Genomic DNA, 26,674 nt, shown 5'->3' with positions numbered 1-26,674 from the left:
TATAGATTTGCGGATCTTGAAGATTTTAAAAAGTGATGACAATCATTAGACGCAAGTTGTGGAATATTTTTTCTCCCCACCATCTGAGACGAGCTGAAGTTTGAATGTCAAGTTGGAATGAAACCCGCCCGCTGCAAGTGAGCTGTACAGCTGAAGACGTGACACTGAGGCTCATCCATCCAATCTCCTGACAGATGGAAAGTCTATTCCGTTTCAATCTAATTCCCACCTTCACTCTTCCAGATTGTTCAAGTCACTTGACAGATCATTTGCAGAGTCATCAGAATGACAACTATCTTTGTAAGAAATGATAATGATATTTTTTTTTCCTTTGTTAACAGTATTTGACAATAAGATGCTTTGTCAAAAGTAAGCACTAAATTTGAAATAAGAGGAATTAATGCTAACATGGATTTAAATAACAGGTCATGTTTTATTCTTATATTTATTGAACCTACCACTGTCTATCTAAACATATACCATATTGACCTGGATATAAGGTCTTTTTTTTCCCTTGGTGCCACCTTACGTTGGGCTCTAGCAATTTATATATGGAACCCAAACTACTTCTTCCCAGGCGAGTCACAGCTTTTCCTCCAAAGTCTGTCACTCTCATACACTAATGACCAGGTTGGAGAGATGCAGCTGCAACATAGAACCACTGATACAAAGTGCCTCAACGGGTTGGGTTAACAAACAACAGTGGCGACGTCATGATGCTAATTGTATGATAATGATAATCAGTGAAGCAGTGTCATCAAATTACTGTCGAGTAGCAGTTTTGTCTTATATTTGGTAAGGTTGGGTTGTGAATGATAAAACCCATGCAAGGATCGGTAGCAGCGTCCAGGATTGATAAGAATCATCCATAAATCAGATCATAAATTGTTAGGTTAATTGATTGTGGAGACATGCACCGGGTCTCTCCACTGGCTCCCATGGAATAAAGTCTTCCTGTTTGTGTTCAAGGCCATTAATGGTCCTGCTGTGGCATACTTTGCTGAAATTTTAACTGTCCATCACCAATCCCGTGGAAATCCCTTCCACCAGCGCTACGATCTATCACAGAGCTATCGGTCTTTAAATTTTAATAAAAAACTAAATTATTCAGACTGGCATTTGACATGTGATCAGTGGGGGTATTTTCGATGTGATTCTGTACCGCTTTTTCCTCACGAGGGTCGCGGGGGTGCTGGAGCCTATCCCAGCTGTCTTCGAGCAAGAGGCGGCGTACACCCTGGACTGGTGGCCAGCCAATCACAGGGCACATATAGACAAACAACCATTCACACTCACATTCATACCTATGGACAATTTGGAGTCGCCAATTAATCTAGCATGTTTTTGGAATGTGGGAGGAAACCGGAAAAAAACCCACGCATGCACGGGGAGACCGTGCAAACCTCACACAGAGATGGCCGAGGGTGGAATTGAACCCTGGTGTCCTAGCTGTGAGGTCGGCATCTATAATAGTTTTAGTTATTGTATTCTATTCTATTGTATTCTTATGAAGCACCTTGGGCACCATAGGGATGTTGTAAGGTGCTATACAAAAAAACTTTGATTTGATTTGATGTCCGCTGGTAGCACAACAAATATTAACAAGCAAGACCAGCAGAGAGAAAGCATGCTTCATTTTTTTTGGTTTGGAACTCGTTTTCCTTCAAATGCATTCCATTGGAAATATATTAAGACCAGTAATTCCATCAACCTCCATTTCATTTATTGTGTGACTGAATAATTTATCATTGTCCGAGTCCTAGCACCCACAAGATATATATTTTTTTCTGAACGAGAAATCTTCTCACATTTTAATCTTAAGATCTAGTTACTATTGTTATGACGTTTTGAGCAAAGCATTGTTTGCTTTCCCAACCTGACACACCATTTTAATTGCACCCATGTGGCAAATAGCGCTGTGCACTTGTCTTTGCCTGGACACATTTTTGCCACTTTTGAAGAAATTTGTCATTATTTCAGAGGCTTTGCACTATTTATTTATTTGTTATTATTGATTGAACTGAAGGCTAAGATGTCTGTTTTTTTATGGATACATTTAATATTGATCCCATCAAACAAAAATATGTCCATTCAGCTTCTTTTGTCTTTTTTTGGTCCATGTCTAAAAATAACTCCATTTGACATGTGATTCTGTTGTTGTTTGTTTTTTGACTTTATTCTTGCCTTGCAGGATGCTTGGGGAAATGTTGTGGTCTTTTACAAAATACTGTAGGAATACTGGACTCCTGTATTTTCTAATGTAAGATTAATGTCTACATCAATCATAGAATGAATCAAATACCATAAATTCAGGTGTCTAAGCTGCACCGGACAATAAACTGCACATGTACAAGTCATAAAACGGCATATTATGGCGCACACAAGTCTGTGACGACCAGCCAGCTCTTTATTTAGCAGGAGCCAATCATGAGCTATGAAAAGACTCACAAAAAGCTTGTCAAACCATTAGAAAGTACTGAATGTAACTGTCTGACTCACTGCGTCATCGTCCAAAGAACACTAGACTCATCACACAACAACTTAACACATATAATACCTAAGAAAAATACAAACATGTACCAATATCTGTTCAAATGGGGGAAAAAATCCAATAATGCTTTGGAGGGCAAGCGGCATAGAAAATGAATAAATGGTTTGTACTGTAATGCTGCCTTTGTCCACCAGAGAGAGCCAGAGGATCCCAGAGCATTGAGGGAGGCTGACATCATTGCAGCACCCCCCAGCAGCTTATAAACTTGAAATTACTGTATATTTTACAATATTTATTTTATCGTATGGTAACACATCTATCCAGATGTGTATTGTGTATGTGTGTCTATCAAGAGATTTATAACGCTAATATTTGGGTTTCAAAGGCATTAGAAAATGGATGGATGGAAAAAGATGATGAAACTTACCTGCCCCAGCAGCTCAGGTAGGCCCAGCACCTGACCAGTGAACACTCCAAGACAGATGAGAATGGAGTTGAACTGGCCAATGAAACCTCTGATATACCTTGGGGAAATTTCTCCAAGGTACATGGGTAGGACACTGAGAGCTATACCTATATAAAAAAAAGACAGATATTACATTCTTGAGCTAAGAAATTCATATTTAATGTGAGACATAACTGACCTTAAACATGTCAAGCAATCAAAATAAATACAAAAAAACATGACTTCACTTTTAAAGTGTGATTATATAATAGAACACAGTATAACCTTGGAGGGCGCATTGAGACACAGAATTACAGGTAAATACAAGTTTTCTGACAGATGCTATCTAGCCCTTAGAAAAACAAAACACTGATTAAAACAACTGAGGATATTACCGATACCATAGAGAACTAACAATGTGCATATTTATGTACGTGACACAAGCATTCAAGACAATTAATCATAACATCTTAATTAACAAATTAGAACAATATGGCATCTCTGTGGTTTTGAAGTGCGTGGAAAGCTACTTAACAAACAGGAAGCAATTTGTGAAGCTCAGAGAACACCACGGGTGAATAACGAGGCAAACAATCATAATGGAAATTAATTATGGTTTATTTATTTGTTATTTATAGTTGTGTGTCGTGACTGGCAACACTGTGGCCTCGAGTCCATCTGTTTATCATCTAATTAATGAATGGAATGTATTGTGCATTTCGCTTGTTATCTCCTATAACGAGTGAACAATAGCAATTGAAGAGAAAGGCTTCTGGAGCTGAATCTCATTTAACAATTCCAAAGGTCACTTTTATTGCAAATGTTGAACCAAAATCGGAGCAGAAAGTCAAGCAAGCAGGTGGGTTTAGAGTTTAAGAGCGAGCCACTCTGATGGCGTCGAACGTAAGACTGAAAGACAAAAACACTTACCAGAGTCCACTCCAATAATGAAGCGGCCAATGATGAGCATCTCAAAAGACCTTGCCCTCTCTCCGAAGGTCAGAAGCAATGCAGCTACCACAGCAAATACGTTGTTCACCAGTAAGGTTCCCTTTCTGTATGAGAAGAGAAACAGATTAATTTGAGCACATTATCTTGTAACTTTAACTTAATGTAAAACTCGACAAACATAAACATAGAACAACATGTACGTATAGAAGTTCAATTTAATTGGCATAACTGACAAAAAAATATTTAGCATGTCACTATTACGCTAAGAGTCCACTGGGCCGGCGCCAGTTGATGCCAGTTCGCGCCAATGCAATTTGGTGTGGCGCCCAGTGTCACCAGTAAGGTGCATAGTGGCGTGCAGTGGCTCAAAGTGCCTCCCAACTGGCTCGTGGTGGCCCGTAACGGCGGCAAAAATTTAGTTTGGCGGGAATTTGAAATTTCTAAATGTTTAAAATCTTCGTCGCGCCACTTGGGCCGGCGCCAGTTGGTGCCAGTTTGTGGGAAAAAATTATGTGATTGCCGCGTATTCCTCGCTGTGGTGCCGAATAACGGCAACATGCCGAGCGAACATTGATTCGACGAGCACCAACTGCCGGGGGCCCAGTGGACTTTCACTTGCATTAGTGAAAGTGAAAGTGTGTTTTTTTAATTGATTTGAATGGAAATACAAATGCTAATCAGACCCAGCAGGGGGGGTCACCATTTCAACATTCCCTCGCCATACATTTTGACCATTTCTTTAAGATCTTGACATTCTGTGTTGAATAATTCAAGAAAGAGAAGATATATGAAAAAAAAAACTACCACCCGGGAACATTTAATGATCTAGTCCGTTTCGAATTTACATAGTCTTCATCTCCTATCATACATTGAACTCTAACCTGTGAACTTTAACTTTTCTGAAAGAATCTTTAAAAAAGCACCAGCTGGTTAACTGATGTTGGAAGAAAAATTAATAATACATGCAAACTGAATATTTCAAACAATCTGTATGGATCACAAGAAATCCATAGGGAATTTTCTCAATTGTCGAAGAATATAAACTTTATACAAGCTTTAGAAGCCTAACCCTGCTGTCCAAGTGGTCAAGTGTTCAAGTCCTGGTCGGCTGTGGATGAATGATTCTTTTGAACATTATTTCAGGCTACTAAAGTTATTTTGTCCTCATAGGACTCAACCCCTGACAAAAGGTATAGAAGATACAGTACTTGAGTACTACAGTTCCAGACAGACATTTAGACATAGCTCACACATGTTCTATGGAGTTGAGCTTTGGGAACGCCATCCCAACAGTTGTATGGCGCTCCAGCCCATCCCAGCTGACTTGAGGAAAAAGGGGGAATACCACCTGGGCATTCATTCATTCATTTTCTACCGCTTATCTTCACGAGGGTTGTGGAGGGTGCTGGAGCCTATCCCAGCTGTCTTCAGGCGAGAGGCAAGGTACACCCTGGACTGGTCGCCAGCCAATCACAGGGCACATATAGACAAACAACCATTCACACTCACATTCATACCTATGGACGATTTGGAGTCACCAATTAACCTAGCATGTTTTTGGAATGTGGGAGGAAACCGGAGGGTGGGATTGAACCCTCATCTCCTAGCTGTGTCTGCGCGCTAACCACTCGACCGCCGTGCCACCCGGGCACATATATACAAACAGCCATTCACACTCACATTCATACCTATGGACAATTTGGAGTCGCCCAGCTGTGTGGCCTGCATGCTAACCACTCCACCGCCGTGCAGCCCCACCCGAGCATGTCGCCAGTAAATCACAAAGGACATAGACAACCATTCCGGATCATATTAACATCATCGCTGAGTGGGGACTGAAACCTTGCTGCCTACAACTGAAGGAAGAAGAGTCAGTGACCTCCATCCTCCAAATATTAATTGTAAGTCATTGTGAGCCAGCCAAAGGACGTCATACTCAAGTCCCATTACTGTTTGCACTTCTCAGGAGTAGCGCATTATTCACGGAGCATTCCAGCAGGAAAAAGGTGAATCATCAATCTGGTGCTTAGTCAGCTGAATCACAATTGATCCACAGCAGCTGCAACACAACCATAAATCATACTATTAAAGATAAATCAACCTTGCACATATGTCAACCATGATAAGTAAATAAACTTTTGTTTTTATGTTTTGTCAAAGTTTCTCTATGAATGAAATGCAATAATTTGGAGAATATAATATTATAGGAAATTGCTTTCATTAATGTGAAGCACAGGTTCACTTTTTAAGGACATTAAGTACAGTGGAGTTTCATAGATATACAGACACAATGGCTGCGACCTTGACGTCCCTTGTCGAGCCATATGGCCATGGGGACTTTCTTGGTTTGTTGGTGGAGCAGGTCCGAGACAGCAGCCTGATGCTGAACACGCTCCCCTGCCTGATTAATGTGATGTGCAAAGGGTGAAGGACATTTTCCAGGATGAAAACCCTGCCGTAGTCCTCGAGGATCCACCACAAAACCAGCCCACCTCACCTCAAGGTAGTAACATTCTTATTAGTGCTAAATCCCAAACACACCTCAGCATAAAACAGAATAGTGGCCACAACAGACTGGTAGAACATCTACACCAGCAGATTATTGCAAATATTCCTTAGGAAATACACCAGACCATGTCCTACGTACTTATCGGTCCTGACCACCTCCACCTCCAAACACTTGGAGACAAGATGAAGATGGAGTTTGTTCCATTCATTCATTTTCTACCGTTTTTTTCCTCACAAGGGTCGCGGGGGTGCTGGCGCCTATCCCAGCTGTCTTCGGGCGAGAGGCGGCGTACACCCTGGACTGGTCGCCAGCCAATCACAGGGCACATATAGACAAACAACCATTCACACTCACATTCATACCTATGGACAATTTGGAGTCGCTAATTAACCTAGCATGTTTTTGGAATGTGGGAGGAAACCGGAGTACCCGGAGAAAACCCATGCATGCACGGGGAGAACATGCAAACTCCACACAGAGATGGCCGAGGGTGGAATTGAACCCTGGTCTCCTAGCTGTGAGATCTGTGCGCTAACCACTCGACCGCCGCGCCGCCAAGTTTGTTCCAATGGACATCTAAAAGATTTCTGTAATGATAATGTTAAGTGGCTGCACGGTGGTCAAGTGGTTAGCACTGAGACCAGAATTCAATTCCACCCTTGGCCATCTCTGTGTGGGTTTTCTCCGGGTACTCCGGTTCCTCCCACATTCCAAAAACATGCTAGGTTAATTAGTGACTCCAAATTATCCATAGGTATGAATGTGAGTGTGAATGGTTGTTTGTCTATATGTGCCCTGTGATTGGATGGCAACCAGTCCAGGGTGTACCCCGCCCCTCGCCTGAAGACAGCTAGGATAGGTTCCAGCACCCCCGCGACCCTCGTGAGGATAAGCGGAAGAAAATTCAATGAATTCGATGAGGATGAACTGGCTTAAAATCAGGCTAATAGCTCGGTCGTTGCCATGGTGACCAAAATCACATACCACAGACCAGCTTGGACACCTCATGTTGTGTTGTCAGTGCTTATGAAGCTTAAAAAAATCACAATATTTTAAGACTATTGCACACACGAACACAACATTTTTTTCTAGCTAAGTCAATTTCAGTTGGGCGAAATGTAATTCACAGCTTTCCGAGGGTCAAATGGATGGTGGGAATGGATATTAACGACCTTGGTAGGCCAGTGCACCCACATTGCGTCTGTCTGTGCCCTGAAAAGACGTCTAATGGCATGTAACGACCTGTATGTCTCGACGCTGTTTCATCATTTTCTGAGGTAAAAGCCTATATTTTCAAGACACTTAGAGAAAAAAAGTGCAGAGAACCAAGCTATAGGCAATCGTGGTATGCACTTCAGAATGGCATTCACTCCTCCTGAGACAGCGACAGCGACAGTGGCTGTGTTATATACTAGCAACAAGTATGTAAATGATGCAGTTAAATGTGCAGATTGGTAATGACCCATCCATTCATCCATCTTGTATGCCATTTGTCCATACTAGGGTCATGGGGGTATGCTGGAGCCGATCCCAGCTGACTTTGAAACATGGCTGCGAATTCGCACCTAGAGCCTGTCTGCCCAAGGTGGGTGAAGTGCCTTGCCCGTTGACACAACAATATTGGCCACGTTTACATTAGGAGTTTTTCCTCTTTCCGAATGACTTTTCCGAAAGCAATGGTATACATGGAAAGGAATATTCCAATCTCTTGTCTACATGCGCCACTATAATCAACCAGAATAGAAATAGGGCATGCCCAGTAAAACGTAAACATCAACGTCACGTGATACCGACTTCCTGGAGTTTTTCTTTCATTTGTTGGAATTCGTTCGTCCAGTCTTGAAATTTAGTTTGAATCAAAAACAAACTTTCCGCAGCAGTCCAGTGCCGATTGCTCGCCTCCATTTTTAAAACCGAAGAACATCTCGAGCTGCTTGTTACGTCATATCTGAGCATGCGCTGAAAGAACGCACCCATTATGAATAAAGTATAGAAGGGTTTAGATGGCGGTAATGCACACCGAAATCTGCTTGCCAACCGCCAATAAACAACAGAAGAAGAAAAATACCACAAAGAAGAACGCACCCTGACAACTTTCCGTTTGAGCGGGTACAAGATACCTCAATCGGATTGGGGAAAGGAATATTCCACCCCCGGGAATCCGATTATATGTTCATTCGGATTGGCACTTTTCGTTCGGAATGAGGTGTATACAAAGGTTACATTCTTTCCGTTTGAGCAAATAAACCGAATGCAATTGGGTCCATGTATACATGGCTACTGAGTGCAGTGACTCATAGTGTATTAAGAATGCAAGAATTCTGATGTAAATATTCAGCATAAACATACAAGAATGAGTATGTAAGAGATTGACTCTTGAGATTTTCAGTTTCTAACCATTCATGGCCAGATGAAATCTTTATTCAATGACCTGACGTAGCCATGGAGGCTCTTCAGTAATGCGTGAAAGATGGATAAGAGTATGATTAATATACTGAGATATGCTCACCTTCCCAGGATTTTTATGAGCCAAGACACGGTAAGCGCTCCAAAAAGGCCCCCAATAGAAAATATGGACACTGTGACGGACCAAAGAAGCGTAGTTGTTTCGGCTCCAACAGGCTTGCCATATCTTTCCATCCATGTCTTATTGTAGAATTCTTTAATGTACTGCAAGAGAAAACACACATGGAAGGAGGTAACCATCACAATGCTGTCATGGAGGACAAGAGGATGATGATACAGTTCACTGCATAACAGTACAAGTTCATCTACAGATGTCAGTGACACAGGTTACATGTCAGTGGCAGAGCCAGACATTTTTCATTGAAGTGGAAAATGAGTTGATTTCTGAATTGTCTAGACAACCAGTGTGGTTGCCATGACTACCACTGGCCACACCATAGCTCAGCCAAAACAAAAAATAAATAATAAAATGAAACTAAAATACAGTAAAATTGCTTCCAACACTTTCAACACTTCTCATGTTAGACTTAATGGTTTACATAATTTGGGTGATGTTCGCTAGGCAAAATGAAAACCTACTGTGTGCCTGGTGTGGACCACCAGCCACCTATTGAGGACCAGTTCTTTAGATGCTCAGGTATTTTTAGGTATTTAAATTTTGAAGTACTAATATAGGCTTCCTCCCACATTCCAAAAACATGCTAGGTTAATTTGTGACTCCAAAATGTCCATAGGTATGGATGTGAGTGTGAATGGATGTTTGTCTATATGTGCCCTGTGATTGGCTGGCGACCAGTCCAGGGTGTACCCCGCCTCTCGCCCGAAGACAGCTGGAATAGGCTCCAGCACCCTCACGACCCTCGTGAGGAAAAGCGGTAGAAAATGAAGGAATGAATATAGGCTGCACGGCGGACGAGTGGCAAGCAGGCCACACAGCTAGGAGACCAGGGTTCAATTCCACCCTCGGCCATCTATGCGTGGGTTTTCTCCGAGTACTCCGGTTTCCTCCCACATTCCAAAAACATGCTGGGTTAATTAGCAACTCTAAATTGTCCATAGGTATGAATGTGAGTGTGAATGGTTGTTTGTCTATATGTGCCCTGTGATTGGCTGGCCACCAGTCCAGGGTGTACCCCGCCTCTCGCCCAAAGACAGCTGGGATAGGCTCCAGCACCCCCTTGTGAGGATAAACGGTAGAAAATGAATGAATGAATGAAGTTCTACTATACAGTACTAGTGGCAGAGCTACATGGCTCCGGCCACTCCACCACTGGCTCTGTTACTGTATAGTACTTTGAAAGAAAATGAAAGTAACCACCAGAAACATCCTCTTCAATTCTCTTGAGAGCAGAGTGTCAGTGTAATTTTTTGTAATGAGTTCTTGGAATTAGTGCTGATGGTAAACAGTGACTATGAATTTAAAAGCCTTATTACCTCATACAATATACAATGTATTTTTTGAGGGCATCAAATAAAGTTTTTACACTTTTTTTCCCCCAGGTTTCACTAGCATACAAAGGTTACTGAATGGACGTCATTCTATAATTTAAATTTTCTTATCAAAGATAGCAGCTCCAGTTTAATAATGAGAGATTTTAATGTCAAACACTTTTTTTATTGGATTCAAAGCGAGAGATATGGAATTGCATGAGACGGGAGCATTTGAAGTGACAGCACAGTGAAGCCTTATGATGAGAGCTCGGCTTAGTCCGCCCTGCATTATGAGATTACACCTGTATTAGTTCAATTTAGCAGGCTCATGTTTGAATTTACTCATTGGCCAAAGTGGATTTGGAATCATTTTATACACACAGATGCAAAGTGTTATTTCTTCCACGTAGGAATTTATATGCAAAACTCATCCGAGAGAGTTTACCAGGGGAAAAAAAAGAAGCTTTTCTTATTATGCGTGACCGCATTTCTCAAACACATCATATAATTAGCTTGTCACTGCCAGCATCCATTGCAGTCACATCATTTAAATTGATGAAGATATGTATATAAAATCACTGACTGACTGAATAAATAAATAAATGTGGCCAATTGTAAATCTCAGGGCACCCTGTCACACTGTGCACTGAGTTGAATCATGTTTGTCAGTTTCTGTTTGTCAGCATTTATTATATAGCATGACTTTTGACAGCAGGAAGTGTGACTTCATGATTATTGCTGATCAGACAATAAAATACATAGAAATGTAAAAAAGGCACTTGCCGTAATGCTGCATTCTAAAAGCTGGAAGGTGCTTGTCACTGCTGTTCTTCCATACAGGATTTTTTTTTTCCATTTTTTTTTTTTTTTACAGCAGCACTCGCTAGCAGAAATACCAATGCATTGAATGTACTTTTATGCTGTGCTGAATGAGTGAATAGATTTGATGGAGAATTATATACCTAAACTCCCCAGGATGTGATCAGAATTGTGCAACAAAGTATAAGAACTTTGTTGAAAGAAAAGGTCACATTGTTCCCTCATACATCGCGGGGGATAAATTCCCAAAATAGCCCACAATAACTGAAACCCCCAAAATAGCTTACTATATTTTTTTATATGTATATTTTATATATATTTAGTATGTTTTCAGGCTGTAAAACCATCACCATTCACATTTCTCTCTTGTTTAAACACTCAAAGTTCATTCATTAATTCATTAATTTTCTACCGCTTTTTCCTCACAAGGGTCGCAGGGGGTGCTGGAGCCTATCCCAGCTGTCTTCGGGCGAGAGGCGGGTTACACCCTGGACTGGTCGCCAGCCAATCACAGGGCACATATATACAAACAACCATTCACACTCACATTCATACCGATGGACAATTTGGAGTCGCCAATTAACCTAGCATGTTTTTGGAATGTGGGAGGAAACCGGAGTACCCGGAGAAAACCCACGCATGCAGAGGGAGAACATGCAAACTCCACACAGAGATGGCCAAGGGTGGAATTGAACCCTGGTCTCCTAGCTGTGAGGTTTGCGTGCTAACCACTCGACCGCTGTGCCACTCACTCAAAGTTTAAATTTAGGTTGGACACAAGAAACTATTAAGTATTAATTATTATTGTATGTAAGTATGACCATCTGGCACCATTCGGCTGTAGCGTTTTTGTGTCCTTGTTCAAATATAATGCTCCTGTCTATTGTTAACAGTATTGGCAGTGAGCAAGCGCTTCACAAAGTTAGCTAGTTCGGTATTCATGACCACAACAGGAGACGGCACAAAGAGATTGATTGACAACGGTCTACAGCCCATCAGGACGCAGAAGATAATGGGTGGTGCAGACAGAAGAGATGCCGCCTGCTTCTAAAGCGTAGAACCGTAACACTCACAATGCGGTAAGAACACAAAAGTTAATTTTTGTCTTATTTTTCGTGAACGTCCTCGCACGTGGCTGCTTAAGAGTAGTTTTTGACCATTAGCCAAATCATCACTTGTGATGCCTGCCAAGCCACTACCTCAAGCTGAAGCAATTAAAGATGTCACTTCACCCTGCCTAAGCGGAGGGGGGTCTCAAAGTCAAAAGAGAAGCAATCCACATGGCAACCTTCCCTGGAGAGGAATGATGTTAAATTCTTTAATTCTATGATTGTACTTGAATGATCCCTGAGGAGATATTCTGAGGTGGTTCAGGGGGCACCTTGGCAGTGCTCAGAGAAGAACTGGCCTCTCAGCATCTAATTGGAATTTCTGTGTATTTTTTATTCATGACAGGTCCTGAACCCGTCACTCTATAACGTCTTCATTCCAACAACCTCCAGAATTGAGTGACTTCCCCCCAATGTTTACACATTTACAAACAGATGTGGCTGCTGCCAAAACCAAGCATACCAACTGCCATACTCCTATAATCACCCCACCCAAGGTCCATCACTATCACTTTCTATAGACAACTATGAAATATTTATCTCTGTTATGACTCCCGCCACTCCCACTCACTGCATCACAATCACTCTCTGTATTCCCAAAGTGTGATACCATCATGGAATGTTCACTGAGCAAGACTAATCACATACAAAACTCAATTTCCCATCAGACAAAATACACCCATAATCAGTGCAGTGAGGGTCATAGCTGGTGAGGCACAGACTCCTTTGTTTTTTGTTTTACTTTAGTTGGTTTTTAATGTTAACACGGGGTTCTCATTAAAAAAAATAAAAATAAGAAGAGTTTGGGGGCGGCACGGCGGTCTAGTGGTTAGCGCACAGACCTCACAGCTAGGAGACCAGGGTTCAATTCCACCCTCGGGCATCTCTGTGTGGAGTTTGCATGTTCTCCCCGTGCATGCGTGGGTTTTCTCCGGGTACTCCGGTTTCCTCCCACATTCCAAAAACATGCTAGGTTAATTGGTGACTCCAAATTGTCCATAGGTATGAATGTGAGTGTGAATGGTTGTTTGTATATATGTGCCCTGTGATTGGCTGGCCACCAGTCCAGGGTGTAACCCTATTTTGACCAAAAATCTTGTGTACCCTGCCTCTCGCCCAAGACTGCTGGGATAGGCTCCAGCACCCCCGCGACCCTTGTGAGGAAAAGCGGTAGAAAATGAATGAATGAATGAAGAAGAGTTTGGTTTGTTTACAATGGAACCTTGGTTAGAATCATTAATCTTTTCCAGAAGGTCCGACTCTAAATGAAACGGATGCTAAATGAACCGAATCAATTGTTTCCATAAGAAATAATGTACATTCAATTAGCTCCCTTCAGTCATGAGGGATGCCCTCTGCAACATCCTCACATAACTGACTGCCGTTTGACGCCCCTGCACAACCTGAAGCTCCATTGTTCTAATGTTGTACCATCAAGGTTTTCATCAGAAAATCCAAATGGGCACTTTTCATGTGGACAGAGGATTGTCCCTTGTCTTGATGGACCGGGCCAGTGATGTTTTTTTTGGTTCCATAACCCTCTGGCTCTTTCAAGAAGTATCAAATTCCTGTCAACAGCACGCTGATTATGCGGCTCAACCACGAGAGAAAGCTTTTTTGCCTTTGCCATCGAGAGATCACTACAGAGATTACACATTTTTAACACAGTTGGACAAATAGTGTATTCATTCATTCATTTTCGCCCGGTGCTGGAGCCTATCCCAGCTGTCTTCAGGCGAGAGGCAGGGTACACCCTGGACTGGTGGCCAGCCAATCACAGGGCACATATAGACAAACAACCATTCACACTCACATTCATACCTATGGACAATTTGGAGTCGCCAATTAACCTAGCATGTTTTTGGAATGTGGGAGGAAACCGGAGTACCTGGAGAAAACCCACGCATGCACGGGGAGAACATGCAAACTCCCCACAAAGATGGCCGAGGGTGGAATTGAACCCCGGTCTGGACAAATATATTGTATGAGTAAAGAATATTGAATATATATATCCCAAATTTTCTTCATCGACTTGTGATACAACTGAATAAAGTGTGTCCATGTAATGAGTTGTCCCCAAGGCAGCTATCATTTTATCGTCTGCTCCTCTGCACCAGCCCCTCCAATCAAACATGGCCTAAGGTTTTTCCTCTTGGGATCAGTTTCCTCAACATTCTCCATCCCCCCCTAGGCTATTTGCCTGAGCAGCCGCTACCCTGTGGAATTTTAAGCCTCAAGGCTATTGCTTGAAACTACTCCTGACTGAGTCATTGCCCAAAAACCCTTGACTGCATTTCACTTCTGTTTCCAGGTGCCCTTGTCAGCTTAGCTTTTTTTTTTTTTTTTTACTTTTCGGCATCACTGTTTGATTCCACCCACAATAAGAAGGCTCTGGCTGTTTGTGTGAATTCTCTTCATAATCCTGGTTCATTCTACACTATAAAAAATAGTATATCAGGTCTGTTAGAAGACACTTAATTGGATGTTAATGACACAAATTGTAAAAAAAAAGTGATATGTATAGCGTATAAATAGAATCTAACTTTATTGTCATTGTACAGAGGGCGGTTTACTCACCAGCGCTGGAGCGTTGACGACAGAGAGGTTGTAGCCGTAAAGGAAAGACGAGCCCAGGGCACCAAAGAAGGCTGCACTCAACAGACAGGGTGTGATCGACGGCTGTTGGCAGACCATACAAAAACAAAATGGAGGTTGCGTTATCCATACAAACTCAGGTTAGAGGTCATTCTACTTTAGTGGAAGTTAAACTCCTGTTGATCACGGTCAAGGTCATGAGAACTGAGGTATTGCCCAACCATGAAAAAAAGCATACAGAGAATTTGCTGGCATTTACTGACAATTTATACAATCTAATTTTACAAATTATTGTCATATGACAAATAAATATTTATTAAGCCATCATGGTAACATGGATTTTATTTCATGGCATGTGGTGGTTTATATCATACATTTAATGGGGGAATCAGGGAAAATAAACATGTTTACAAAGAAGACAAAACATGAGGGTAGCAAACGGAATAGTCAGGGGTACCAGATGGAGTTTCTTGTTATCTGGACAAATAATTAAATTAAATAGTTAATTAATTAACTAATCTCAAAGCCTACCATGGGTTCTCTATGCGTTTTAAAGGCCACAATGATTGAGATTCAGCAACTGGACCACGAGATAACATGAGTCTTAGTCCTGTGGTGATCTGAATAAAAGGTACAGATACAGGAATTTATTTATTTCACAGTGATATTTTTTAATGGACACATCTGCCTCAATCAAATTAAAAAAAAACAGCATTTGTTTGTTTATCATGCTTCTGCACTGCTGTATTACACAACAGTTCTTGTGGCTGCTGAGGTCACTTGGTCAGCACTCTGGACAGCAACAGGTTATTTTTAAGTGTGTTTAAATACAGTTTTCAGCCTTAATGGGTATTTATGTAATATATATTTAGTATTTATAGTATTAATATTTATTATTTTGTCATATTCATTCATTCATTTTCTACCGCTTTTCCTCACAAGGGTCGCAGGCGGTGCTGGAGCCTATCCCAGCTGTCTTCGGGCGAGAGGCGGGGTACACCCTGGACTGGTCGCCAGCCAATCACAGTATTTTGTCACATTTGTAAATATATTTTTGATTTCATTTTCACAGCTGGAGGGCAGGTTAAATAATGAGGCCAAAATTGAGATGCAGGATCCCAAAGGAGTAGAAGGTTTGGAGGCCCTCAGTGACGTTCCACGGTGATTCCACATGTCGTTCCGTCCTGGAAGGCCAATTTATTCTATTTTTTTATTCTATAGTCTCATTGAAACTATTAACAATTGGCATTCATGGCTGAGAACTTGCACACTAGAGTGAATACTGGTGCTGCTTTTCAGCAGTGAGGAGAAGAAAAGTATTGAGTGTTGTGGCATTCCTGTTAATCTAGGGCTGTTAAAAATTGCGTGTTAATGATGGTAACTAATTTATTTCAGTAATTATGTTACCAGCTAGGAGACCCGGGTTCGATTCCCCCCTCGGGCATCTCTGTGTGGAGTTTGCATGTTCTCCCCGTGCATGCGTGGGTTTTTTCCGGGTACTCCGGTTTCCTCCCACATTCCAAAAACATGCTAGGTTAATTAGCGACTCCAAATTGTCCATAGGTATGGATGTGAGTGTGAATGGTTGTTTGTCTATATGTGCCCTGTGATTGGCTGGCCACCAGTCCAGAGTGTACCCCGCCTCTCGTCCAAACACAGCTGGGATAGGCTCCAGCACCCCCGCGGACCTTGTGAAGTTAAGCGGTAAAAAATGAATGAATTAATTAATTAATGCACATTTTACCTGTATTATAACGTTTATAAATGATCAATTTACAGCAAATGAATGTGTTTTCTGCTAGGAAAAAAAATACTTGGATACTTTAAAAAATATATACGTATGTTTATGTAATATATTTTGACCAAAAATCTTGTGTACCCCGCCTCTCGCCCAAAGACAGCTGGGATAGGCTCCAGCACCCCTGCCAATCTCATGGGAATAAGCGGTAGAAAATGAATGAATCACAATCTGTTTATCATCCTAAAAAAAGACTAAATAGCCCACAAACTAACCAACAAGCTGACAAACAAACACAAATATACTCATCCAATAATTGTTTCCCTTTTTGTAACATTTCTGCTTTGGCAATGTTAAGCACCAGTAGACACATCATGAAACTCCTTACAGAGACTAAACTTCTACTGCAGTGTATAAGATAAGAAATGCACAGAAGTGCTGAAAAGGCCAGAGTTTAATTTGAATCACTTTGACCCTTGAGACTTAATAAAAGTGCTTAAAAATCCATGGTACTGTGCTCATTAGATGATGAGACATTTTGCCTGCAAAGCTGACATTTAGGGCAAAATATGGTGCAGTGTTATAAAAAAAATTTGAACGAGTACCTAACAAAGTACTAGCTGACATGTTGTGGTTGAGTTTGAACATTTCCAGGTTTACTTCATTAATTCAATAATTGACTTTATTAACTTTAGTACTACTCTAAATCTACAGTGTTGTATGAAAGTGTTTGCCGCCTTCCTGATTTCTTATTTTTTAATATATTTGTCACACTTAAATGTTTACTATAGGCCACCTTTAGCAGCAACAACTGCAATCAAGTGTTTGTGATAACTTGCAATGAGTCTCTTACAGCGCTGGGGAGGAGTTTTGGCCTACTCATCTTTGCAGAATTGTTGTAATTCAGCCACATTTGAAGGTTTTCGTGTATGAAACAACTTTTTAAAGTCATTCCACAGCATCTCAATAGGATCTAGGTCAGGACTTTGACTAGACCACTCCAAAGTCTTCATTTTTTTTCTTCAGCCATTCAGAGGCGAACTTGCTGGTGTGTTTGGGATCATTGTCTGTTGCAGAACCCAAGTTGGTTTCAGCTTGAGGTCACAAATGGTCGGACATTTTGACTTCAGAATTGTTTAGTCGACAGCAGAATTCATGGTTCCGTTTATCATAGCAAGTCTTCCAGGTCCTGAAGCAGCAAAATAGCCCCAGACCGTCACACTACCACCACCATATTTTACCGTTAGTATGATGTTCTTTTTCAGCGTTACATTTATGCCAGATGTAATGGGACACACACCTTCCCAAAAAAGATGAACTTTCATCTCAGCAAAGCTTTCTAGATCTTCCAGAATCTGCACATATTCTGGCTGTATTTACTTGGATTTCGAAAATGGTCTGTTTGACTCACGGTAGAGGTCTACACGGAGCGGCTGGCCCCACGGCTGGCCGGACTCCTTGGCTAACGGGGCGGGGCGGGCTGAAGAAATCTCAAGAACATGGCCATGGCTGTGGCCACGGCTATGGAAAACTAATATAAAAATATTTTTAAAAATATTGATAGCCTCATTTGTTTCTTGAAAGGTCACCTATATTGTCCATAATCTTTCCTTATATCACCTTTTTCACACAATTTATGCTATCTTGAGCTGAAAAGAGGTCATTTAATTTTTGGCTGACGGCTGTGGCTGTCGTGCCACGGCTGTGGGGCGGGGTGGCCAAGGAAAAGCACAGCCGTGTAGACCTCTAACTCACGGTCTGTGATTGGCCCCAATCAGCTTGTACACAGGCATGCCCATACAAGGAAGTCCGGCTCACTGTGAGGTCACAGAAACCAAGCGTTCAAAACCATCCCAAACTTCTTTCAGGCCTCACTTCCAAATGCGCAAACCTCATTATCTCAAACTTTGGCATTGTTTAACACGAGAATACAACATTCTAACTACATTTATAAGTAAAAAAAGGGTGCAAACGTGCAAAAAATAAGGAATTTTTGACACCACTGTATTAGCACAAAAAAGATTGCTTCAAATTAAATGGACTCTCTTCCCTTTGCAGATTATTTGCTGTTGTACAGGTCATAGCCCACAAAGCTGGCCTACAGCTTTGTTTACATTTGCAAACATGGCGTAATTTGTTCACTCTGTCTGAAATGTCAGACTTGTTTGCCCAATATTGTGTTGACTGCAAGTGCACTGTACATGCAATAACCAGACTGGTAGAATATTACTAAGGCAAATTTGTATTATGAAGGCAAATAAAAACAGAAGGATCAAATGTTTCTAATCAAATTATGGTAAGATATTATGAAATTGATTTGGTGCTGCAAAAGTGGAACATGTCAAGTGGTTAGCACATCTGCTTCACAGCGAGAGTGTTCTGTGGTTTTCATCGAGGCTCTGACCTGTGGAGTGTGTATGGTGTGTAGTTGTGAATGCGAGTGGGAATATGAATATGAGTCGCCAATGAACATAACAAGCATGTTTTAGAAATGCAAGAGAACATTGAAACAGAGAATTGAACCCAGGTCTTCCCGATTATCCTGACTGCGTGGCCAACATGATAAGAACTCAGCCTTTGCTGCATATCTCATTCCTAATTTGACTTGTCTTCATCATACTCTTTATTGTTTTTATCTTCTCTGCTGCGATTGATGACACTGCATTACACTTTGATTCAGTCCCATCTTTGAACTTTGAACCTTTATATCTTGTGCAAAACCGCAAGTTATGTAAGTAAAGAAATTGCAGTATTTGCTGCACCTTGTGAACAGATTTGTGAACAGTATTTGAGACAGGTAGGCCTTTTGTGTACATAAGAAAGTCAGCTCATGAAAGATGGGAGCTAAAAAAAAAATGGGTTTATAAGTGTTTACATTTTTGTTGAATACAATAAAAATGTCTTTAAAGATAATCTTTTCAAGCAAAGTGAAAGGCAGCATGACTTACATAATGTCTGTGATTTGTCATTTCACAACTTCAACAGTACATTGCATTATCTTGTCAATGTTGACACAAAGGCTCATGTCGGCAGATTTAACAGATGGGCAAATATACCAACTAACCTATCAATGTGCGGTGATGTTCAAGGTAGTGGTGGCTGCAGCAATCCCAGTATGAATAGTACCAATACATAAAGCAGTTAGTATCAAGATGACAGTATTTTTCAGTGCTTTTGTCTATTTTTGCAAATATCTGTGTTATTCACATTGGTGACATTGTTATATTGTTTACAATGTCAAGTGGGCAAGTTTTGAAGAAAAACAAAGGATTTGTTAGAGTCATGGAATATAATATGTCTTTCTGCCAACATTAGATTGGCAACATGCTGAGAAACACAAACATCCAAACCCAATTTGTGAGGGTTTGTGCATTCAGAGGTAGAATTGAGCTCGTCGTTGTCTCACCTCTGATTTCTGCTCTGTATTTAATTGAGAAAAGTGCAATAAAATGTTTAAAATGATAGGTCCACACACAATGGGCCGTAATTTCCACCGTATAAGTCACTACTTCTTTTTTTTCACGGCGATGTGGCTAATTTATGGCTAATAACTGCATTTCCAATGGTGCTGGTAGTAAGTAAAAATCATATATTTAATGAAAAGTTAAAATAATCATTCTGTGTAACGTGGACAGTGATTGACAGTGGGATGGATTTGGCCACACAGTCAAGAGATTGTTTGAAAATAACCTTAAATTTTGGACATTTTTGGTACCCCTTTCAGGAAAATGGCCCGTATACTGACATGATGAGTCGGGATGTCCGATAATTATCTTTATTGATAATTATGGTAATAGTAATGGTAATGGTTTTATTTCATTTGAACATGCATCAGATTACAATTGAGTGCATCACATAATCACTTCCCAGTTCCACATGTCCAAAAGGAGTAGGAAGAAGCAAAGCTTATTAAATCCTACCCCTCCATCTGGTACTTTTACAATGAGTAAATGTTAAATTTGTTCACTTCCTGCTTTCCATAATACAGTTTAAGGTTTGTTTGGTTTTTTTTTGTTTTTGTTTTTTTAAATAATGTACCTCATACCGAAGTACGAGGTGATATGACCATACAATGACATAATGGGTACCATAGTAACTATCAGCCCAATATCTAGTAACTTTCAGCCCAATATCAGCATAAGATCATGAAAACCGATATTAAAAAATGTCATATAGAACACATATGTGTTCATTCCACTACAGGAGATATGTCATGTTACACATATCGTGTCGGAAAGTGAGAATAGGACAATATCGGACAACCCTAGTGATTCTTAGCTATGTAAAGTGAGTCCATCCATACTGTGTAGACTAACCTTTACTGGATTTTTCTCAGAGCTGCTCCGTCCAGCCAGGTCAGCCTTCTGTGATGTACCCATTTTAATGGTTCAGGGACCTTAAACGTGTAGGACATTAATGCATAAATCATACATTCAGCTAGTACAGAAGACAATATGAGCAGGAAAAAACATTTCACAACCAAGATGAGGAAGTGTGTGTGTGTGGGGGGGGGGGGGGGGGGGGCAGTAAAAATATGAGGGAGAAATGACTTTGCCATATTACAGAAGCAATCACAATATGGGTTTGATTTAAGACAAAGGTTTTGTTCTATTGACTAATAAAAACTGGACTTACAGCCACATGTTCCAAAACAATCTTTATGGCGTTTTGTTTGCAATGTAGGCAAATTGTCCCATTTAAAGCGAAAGAGTCATTCTGCCACCGAGTGGTCACAAAAATATCAACACTTACTGCCCAACACACATCCATCCACCCGTGTTTTATCCCGCTTATCCTGTGTGAATTCACACATTTGTTGTGATGTTTGGAGTGTCCCTGAATGCATCTCGCTGTCGTCCAGTGACAATAAGGAAGTGTCGTCCGATGACGAAGTGACTAGAGTTGTTTTTGTGAGTTGGAGATCTATACGTGATGTTGGAATTTCACTGCTGTTGATGTGTGAAGTTTAGAATCAAGTTTTTTAAAAGAGTATCGGACTTTGTGTGACTGTGTAGGGACGCTACACTACGGCTCCATCTGTGTTTATAACAGAGAGGCGTGTCTTGCCATGATGCGCATGCGTTCATTTAACTAAATACATTCAAATAAAGTTATTTTTGTATAAGCCTAATTCAACTATACCGTATTTCTCCATTATTAGCTAAACTGTATGCTACCTATATGACATCAATACTCCTAATGAAGGGAATGTCGCTTTTCACATGATTTTTTGTAATCTTTACAACAAACAGGCTGTTGTTGGTTTGGTAAATGGTAGCAGTCAGTGTCCAATTAAACCATTTTCTGTTCACTCGCCTTTTTGCCTGTAGAGCCAGAAGCTGTTGTTCAATTCAAGCTGTCCTATTTTCTGAGTCCACTTTGCTTTATAAAATCCATCCATCTATTTTCGACTGCTTTTCCAGTTCAAGCTAGCTAGGTGATGTTCAATTTTCGTCTCCAACCTCACATGTAACATGTTTTTAGGAGACAAACAAGTGAGAAAATGTGCAAACAGAAAGGTATCCTCAGGGCAGTTCCAGCTATTAAGTGGCTAAGTAGTTGAAAAACACCAATAAGACATAGTGGATTTTATTTAGTGATGGAGTGCTATTGCTGTTCAAGAGCAAGGCATGACCTCTGATGTTTTTCAAAGATAACCTCTCCGAGCAAAACGGAAGGTGTCATGACTTACATAATGTGTACACTGTGGTTGTCGGTGCATTGGGTTATGTCCACAATAGTATTGATTTCTGATGTCTTATGGACGGTTCTTTTTTGTTGCTTGTCTAGCCCTGACATGTGAAAGGAGGCTGTTGGCTCTAGCTAGACCGGGTCCAGTTTTGGCAAGAAAACACCCTTACAATATTTCTGCAGAAGAATTTCTCCTCTCATTCCGTGTGGAAGTGGTACATTATGGGATTTTTATTTTTTTGTTCTTCCAACTCCGTTTGAAACACTTTTTTAGGTTTAGAATAAATAAATTGGAGAAACTAACTAGTTAGCTCGGTATCTTGCTCTGCTTTTGTCCCTGCAGGGATTCCATATCCTGCACAATGTGATGTAAACAAAGAAAAACCGTAGTGTAAAAGTGACTATAGGGGTGTTATTTCAAGTATACAGGGCTCTAATAACTAGCATCCATACATTTTCTATGCCACTTATCCTCACTAGGGTCGCGGGTATGCTGGAGCCTATCCCAGCTGACTTTGTGGGATGGGCCGGGGTAAACCCTGGACTGGTCGCCAGCCAATCACAGGGCACATATAGACAAACAACCATTCACACTCACATTCATACCTATGGACAATTTGGAGTCGCCAATTAACATAGCATGTTTTTGGAATGTGGGAGGAAACTGGAGTACCCGGAGAAAACCCACGCATGCACGGGGAGAACATGCAAACTCCACAAGGGGATGGCTTAGGGTGGAATCGAACTTGGGTCTCCTAGCGTGTTTAATGTTCGACAAAATCAACAAGTTTAGATTTTGCCAGGGCGTTGAAGGCCCTCTAAAGAGAGTAAAAAAAACATTATCAGTGAAAATATAAAGATGTATAATTAGAATTATTAATTATAAAAAAATATAAAGATTTGGAGCATGTATGCTGTACATTTTACCTGTATTACATAAATTATTACCAACTTTTTTTTCTGAAAAATTGATGAAAAATAAGTAATAATTTTAATTTTTAAAATCAAAATTGTCATTTTTTTAGCTGTTATCAGATTGCGTAGCCACTACGATTTACTGTATTATTATCTGTATATCAACATTTTCTTGAAAAAAACAAGTTTCAGGCCACAATTGATAACCTATTATTATGCTAAGAAAATAATTAAAGCTACCAGTAACATAATTAAATGAAGTTCAGATATTTCAGAGTAAATGCAGAATGATGAGTACTATCAGTACAGTACTGAGCAAAGGTCTCTGACAGAATTATCATTAAAACACCTCTAATATATGTTTGCACAGTTCTCAGTAAGATATACTACGGAACATTCCAAAGTGAAGTGTTGTTGTAGTAAAAACTCAGATAAAGGCAAAGTATTCATGCCACTGTTAGCACCTGTATTAGTCTAATTATCTTAGTATATGTCCAAAGGCTGAGAAAAGGTAAATAAATTATGGAGTAGTACTGCACTACATGTTTGAATACTTGTCAAGATAAGCACTACACTACATGTAAGTACTAAAAGGTTATGACAATGAAGGGAAAACAAATAGAAAACAGACACCCTACCCGTATTTACATTTCAGAATCAGAACCAGAATGCCCTTTATTGTCATTTTACGTATAGTAGAATGAAATTGCAGCAGCTCCATTTTCAGTGCAAGACAGTATGACAGTACAAAATATAGAAATTAGAAATTAGAAGAATAAATAATAATACTAGTAATAATAATTTAGTAAAAAATTCTAGACTGGGGGAGTACTCACCCACGTGCGTGTCCAATGCGTGCAGGAGTTCTACTAACTAGCCCAGCACCTTAAGCTGTGATTCTGTCAATGTTCCGGCAATTATTAACTTCCACGGTTATCGTCTTGTATTTTTGCCAGCCTCCATGGGAAAAAAAAAAAAAGTGTTCCTTCCCATTCATTCAACTCAGCGTCACTGTGGACAGGATAATAGGCGGGATAGAAAATTGGCAGCAAATCAAACCACAACTGAGCCGTCAGGATTGTACATTGCATAACCAAAAGTATCATTTATTTATATGAATCACTATTAACTATAAGTTAATAGTACAAATAGTGAACATGATAGAAATTTTGAGTGCATGAGTTCCCAAATATAGGAAGCAAATAAAGGGGAAAAATGTCCATCTGTGAGCCACATGTTGGAAACATGCTGGAGGCTACTTTGCTGCAAAAACACTAAGAAAAGATTACCGTTCCCGTGGTTATTTCTTTTGCAAATCACAACCAAGAACAAATAAAAGTCTTTGTGCAAAGAGTATAATGTTCTCATAAACAAGGTAGTAAAACAACCGCTGAGGCATCACTTTGCTACGCCGATGAATGTACTCATCGTATTCTGTTCTTCATTTACAGGGTTGAGATAATCAAAGGTAGATTGAGGCAACAATGCTCCTCCTCTTACCATCAGATATTGGAGCATTCCGTCTCTGCTCATCCATGTTCCAATGGAGTTTTTTTTTTTTTTTTAGTCTTTTTGCATGTGCCTTTGTCCACAAAAGAGTCCTGATTTGTTGGCTGACTGATAGGAGTTTTGTAAAAGATGTCTTGATTTACTGTACAACATAAAATACGTTAACTACAGTAGGGGCGTTTCTGCTGCTGGTGCTGCTATGTGGGGCACGTAGCAGCTGAGCTATCTCCTGGGGGCAGTTTTTTCCTCTCATGAATGATTGCTTTATCCTCGCTTGGCTTTATTTTAGTGTTCTTAAATGACCAAATGTGCAACCATGAAGAAAGGTGCAAATACCACATAAAGTTCTACTACACTTCCAAATAGATGTGGTCGAAAGTAACAATAACAAGTGGGTTCTTTGAGCTGATATACGGCACAGTAATGAACCTAAGACTCTTAGGGTCACAACCCCCCCTCCTGAGAGACAGCCTTTCCCAAGCTTGGAACCTGGGTAACACAAGTATTACATTTCTCATTGTGAGCCCACAGTGGGATTCCACGAAATACTGCACTTTCTCCAACACAACAACAGACATGCCTCTACCTCTGTGTGCAATGTGGATAGCGTGCAATGTTGATGTGCTGCCAAAAAACACTCCAGTCCTAAAGGCGTGCATTGAAAATGTTGGCACTGTTCATCATGGAATATGCCATCGGCTGCATTTAAAATCAAACTTAGTACATTGCAAAATGCACAACAATAAAAAGTTGCAGAAACCTGCCTTCCAAATAGAACCCAGAGGAAGATTTTACTGCTTTTCTACAGCTCAGAAGTCTAAAAATGTTTACCATATGTTTCTCCTTAAAGGAGAAATAAAGTGAGACATCACCTGTATTTGGAGCATTGTTTATCTATACTATTGGTAATGGTAATGGTTTTATTTCATTTGAACATGCATCAGATTAATTTTTATTTCTTATTAAATTATTAAATAATGTTTAATGTTAATTTTTAGTTTTTGACACAAAATAAGATGGAAAAATAAATAAGCAAATCAAAAAACAAATGAACAAATTATTTTTTATTTATTATTAAATAAACGTTTCATGTTATTTTTTTATTTTTCGACACAAAATAAGATGGAAAAATAAGTAAGCAAATCAAAATACGAATGAAGCAAATTAACAAATTAAACTTTCATATCAAGGCAGGGGGGCCTCAAACTAGCGTCTCGTGGGCCGCATTTGGCCTGCGGGCCGCGAATTTCAGACCTCTGGTTTAAGGTTTTTTTGTTAGCCCGCTGACTCTCATGACTAGTGTATATGAATATATGGTAATGGTTTAATTTCATTTGAACATGCATCAGATTACAATTGAATGCATCACATAATCAGTTCCCAGTTCCACATGTCCAAAAGGAGTAGGAAGAAGCAAAGCTTATTAAATCCTACCCCTCCATCTGGTACTTTTACAATCAGTAACTGTTACATTTGTTCACTTCCTGCTTTCATAATTTTAATTTTAATTTTAATTTTAATTTTAATTTTAATTTTAATTTTAATTTTAATTTTAATTTTAATTTTAATTTTAATTTTAATTTTAATTTTAATTTTAATTTTAATTTTAATTTTAATTTTAATTTTAATTTTAATTTTAATTTTAATTTTAATTTTTGCAAACATCAACTGCTTGTATTGTTTCTTGAATTGGCTCATCGTTGTGCATTGTTTGATTTCCTTACTCAATCCATTCCATAGTTTGATTCCACATACTGAAATGCTATGGCTTTTTAACGTAGTCCTAGCATATAAGTGTTTCAAATGTTCTTCCCTGAGATCATATTTCTCCTCTCTTGTAGAGAAGTATTGGATGACATTTTTGGGTAATTGGTTATTTTTAGCCTTATGCATTATTTTAGCTGTTTGAAGATGAACCATATCAGCAAGTTGAAGTATTTGTGATTTTAGAAATAAGGAGTTAGTATGTTCTCTGTAGGCAGCAATACTATTGTATTAGGAAATA

General features: G+C 39.9%; 1 protein-coding gene across 3 annotated transcripts in view; it reads right to left on the bottom strand.

Moving 5' to 3' along the window:
• The window catches only part of slc2a9l2 (solute carrier family 2 member 9, like 2), an 84,641-nt gene extending 60,555 nt beyond the window's left edge, over positions 1-24,086 (bottom strand). Inside the window, exons 1-6 of one of the 3 annotated variants that reach the window (XM_058072016.1) lie at positions 23,997-24,086; positions 20,871-20,950; positions 14,799-14,900; positions 8,906-9,066; positions 3,867-3,991; positions 2,919-3,064 (exon numbers count right to left, since the gene is read on the bottom strand). In XM_058072016.1, coding sequence (XP_057927999.1) covers positions 2,919-3,064; positions 3,867-3,991; positions 8,906-9,066; positions 14,799-14,900; positions 20,871-20,933 — 597 coding nt within the window. In that variant the 5' untranslated portion in view covers positions 20,934-20,950; positions 23,997-24,086. Of the gene's footprint in view, positions 1-2,918; positions 3,065-3,866; positions 3,992-8,905; positions 9,067-14,798; positions 14,901-20,870; positions 20,951-21,189; positions 21,602-23,996 lie in introns of those variants that run through there. The other 2 variants (XM_058072032.1, XM_058072025.1) reach the window with 2 other exon arrangements.
• Positions 24,087-26,674: the final 2,588 nt, after the last annotated feature.

The sequence above is a fragment of the Doryrhamphus excisus genome, chromosome 1, assembly GCF_030265055.1.
Source record: "Doryrhamphus excisus isolate RoL2022-K1 chromosome 1, RoL_Dexc_1.0, whole genome shotgun sequence".
NCBI classification, from domain to species: Eukaryota; Metazoa; Chordata; class Actinopteri; order Syngnathiformes; family Syngnathidae; genus Doryrhamphus; species Doryrhamphus excisus.
The sequence above is the reverse complement of the archived record's forward strand: the minus strand, read 5'-3'. Positions and strand labels throughout refer to the sequence as shown.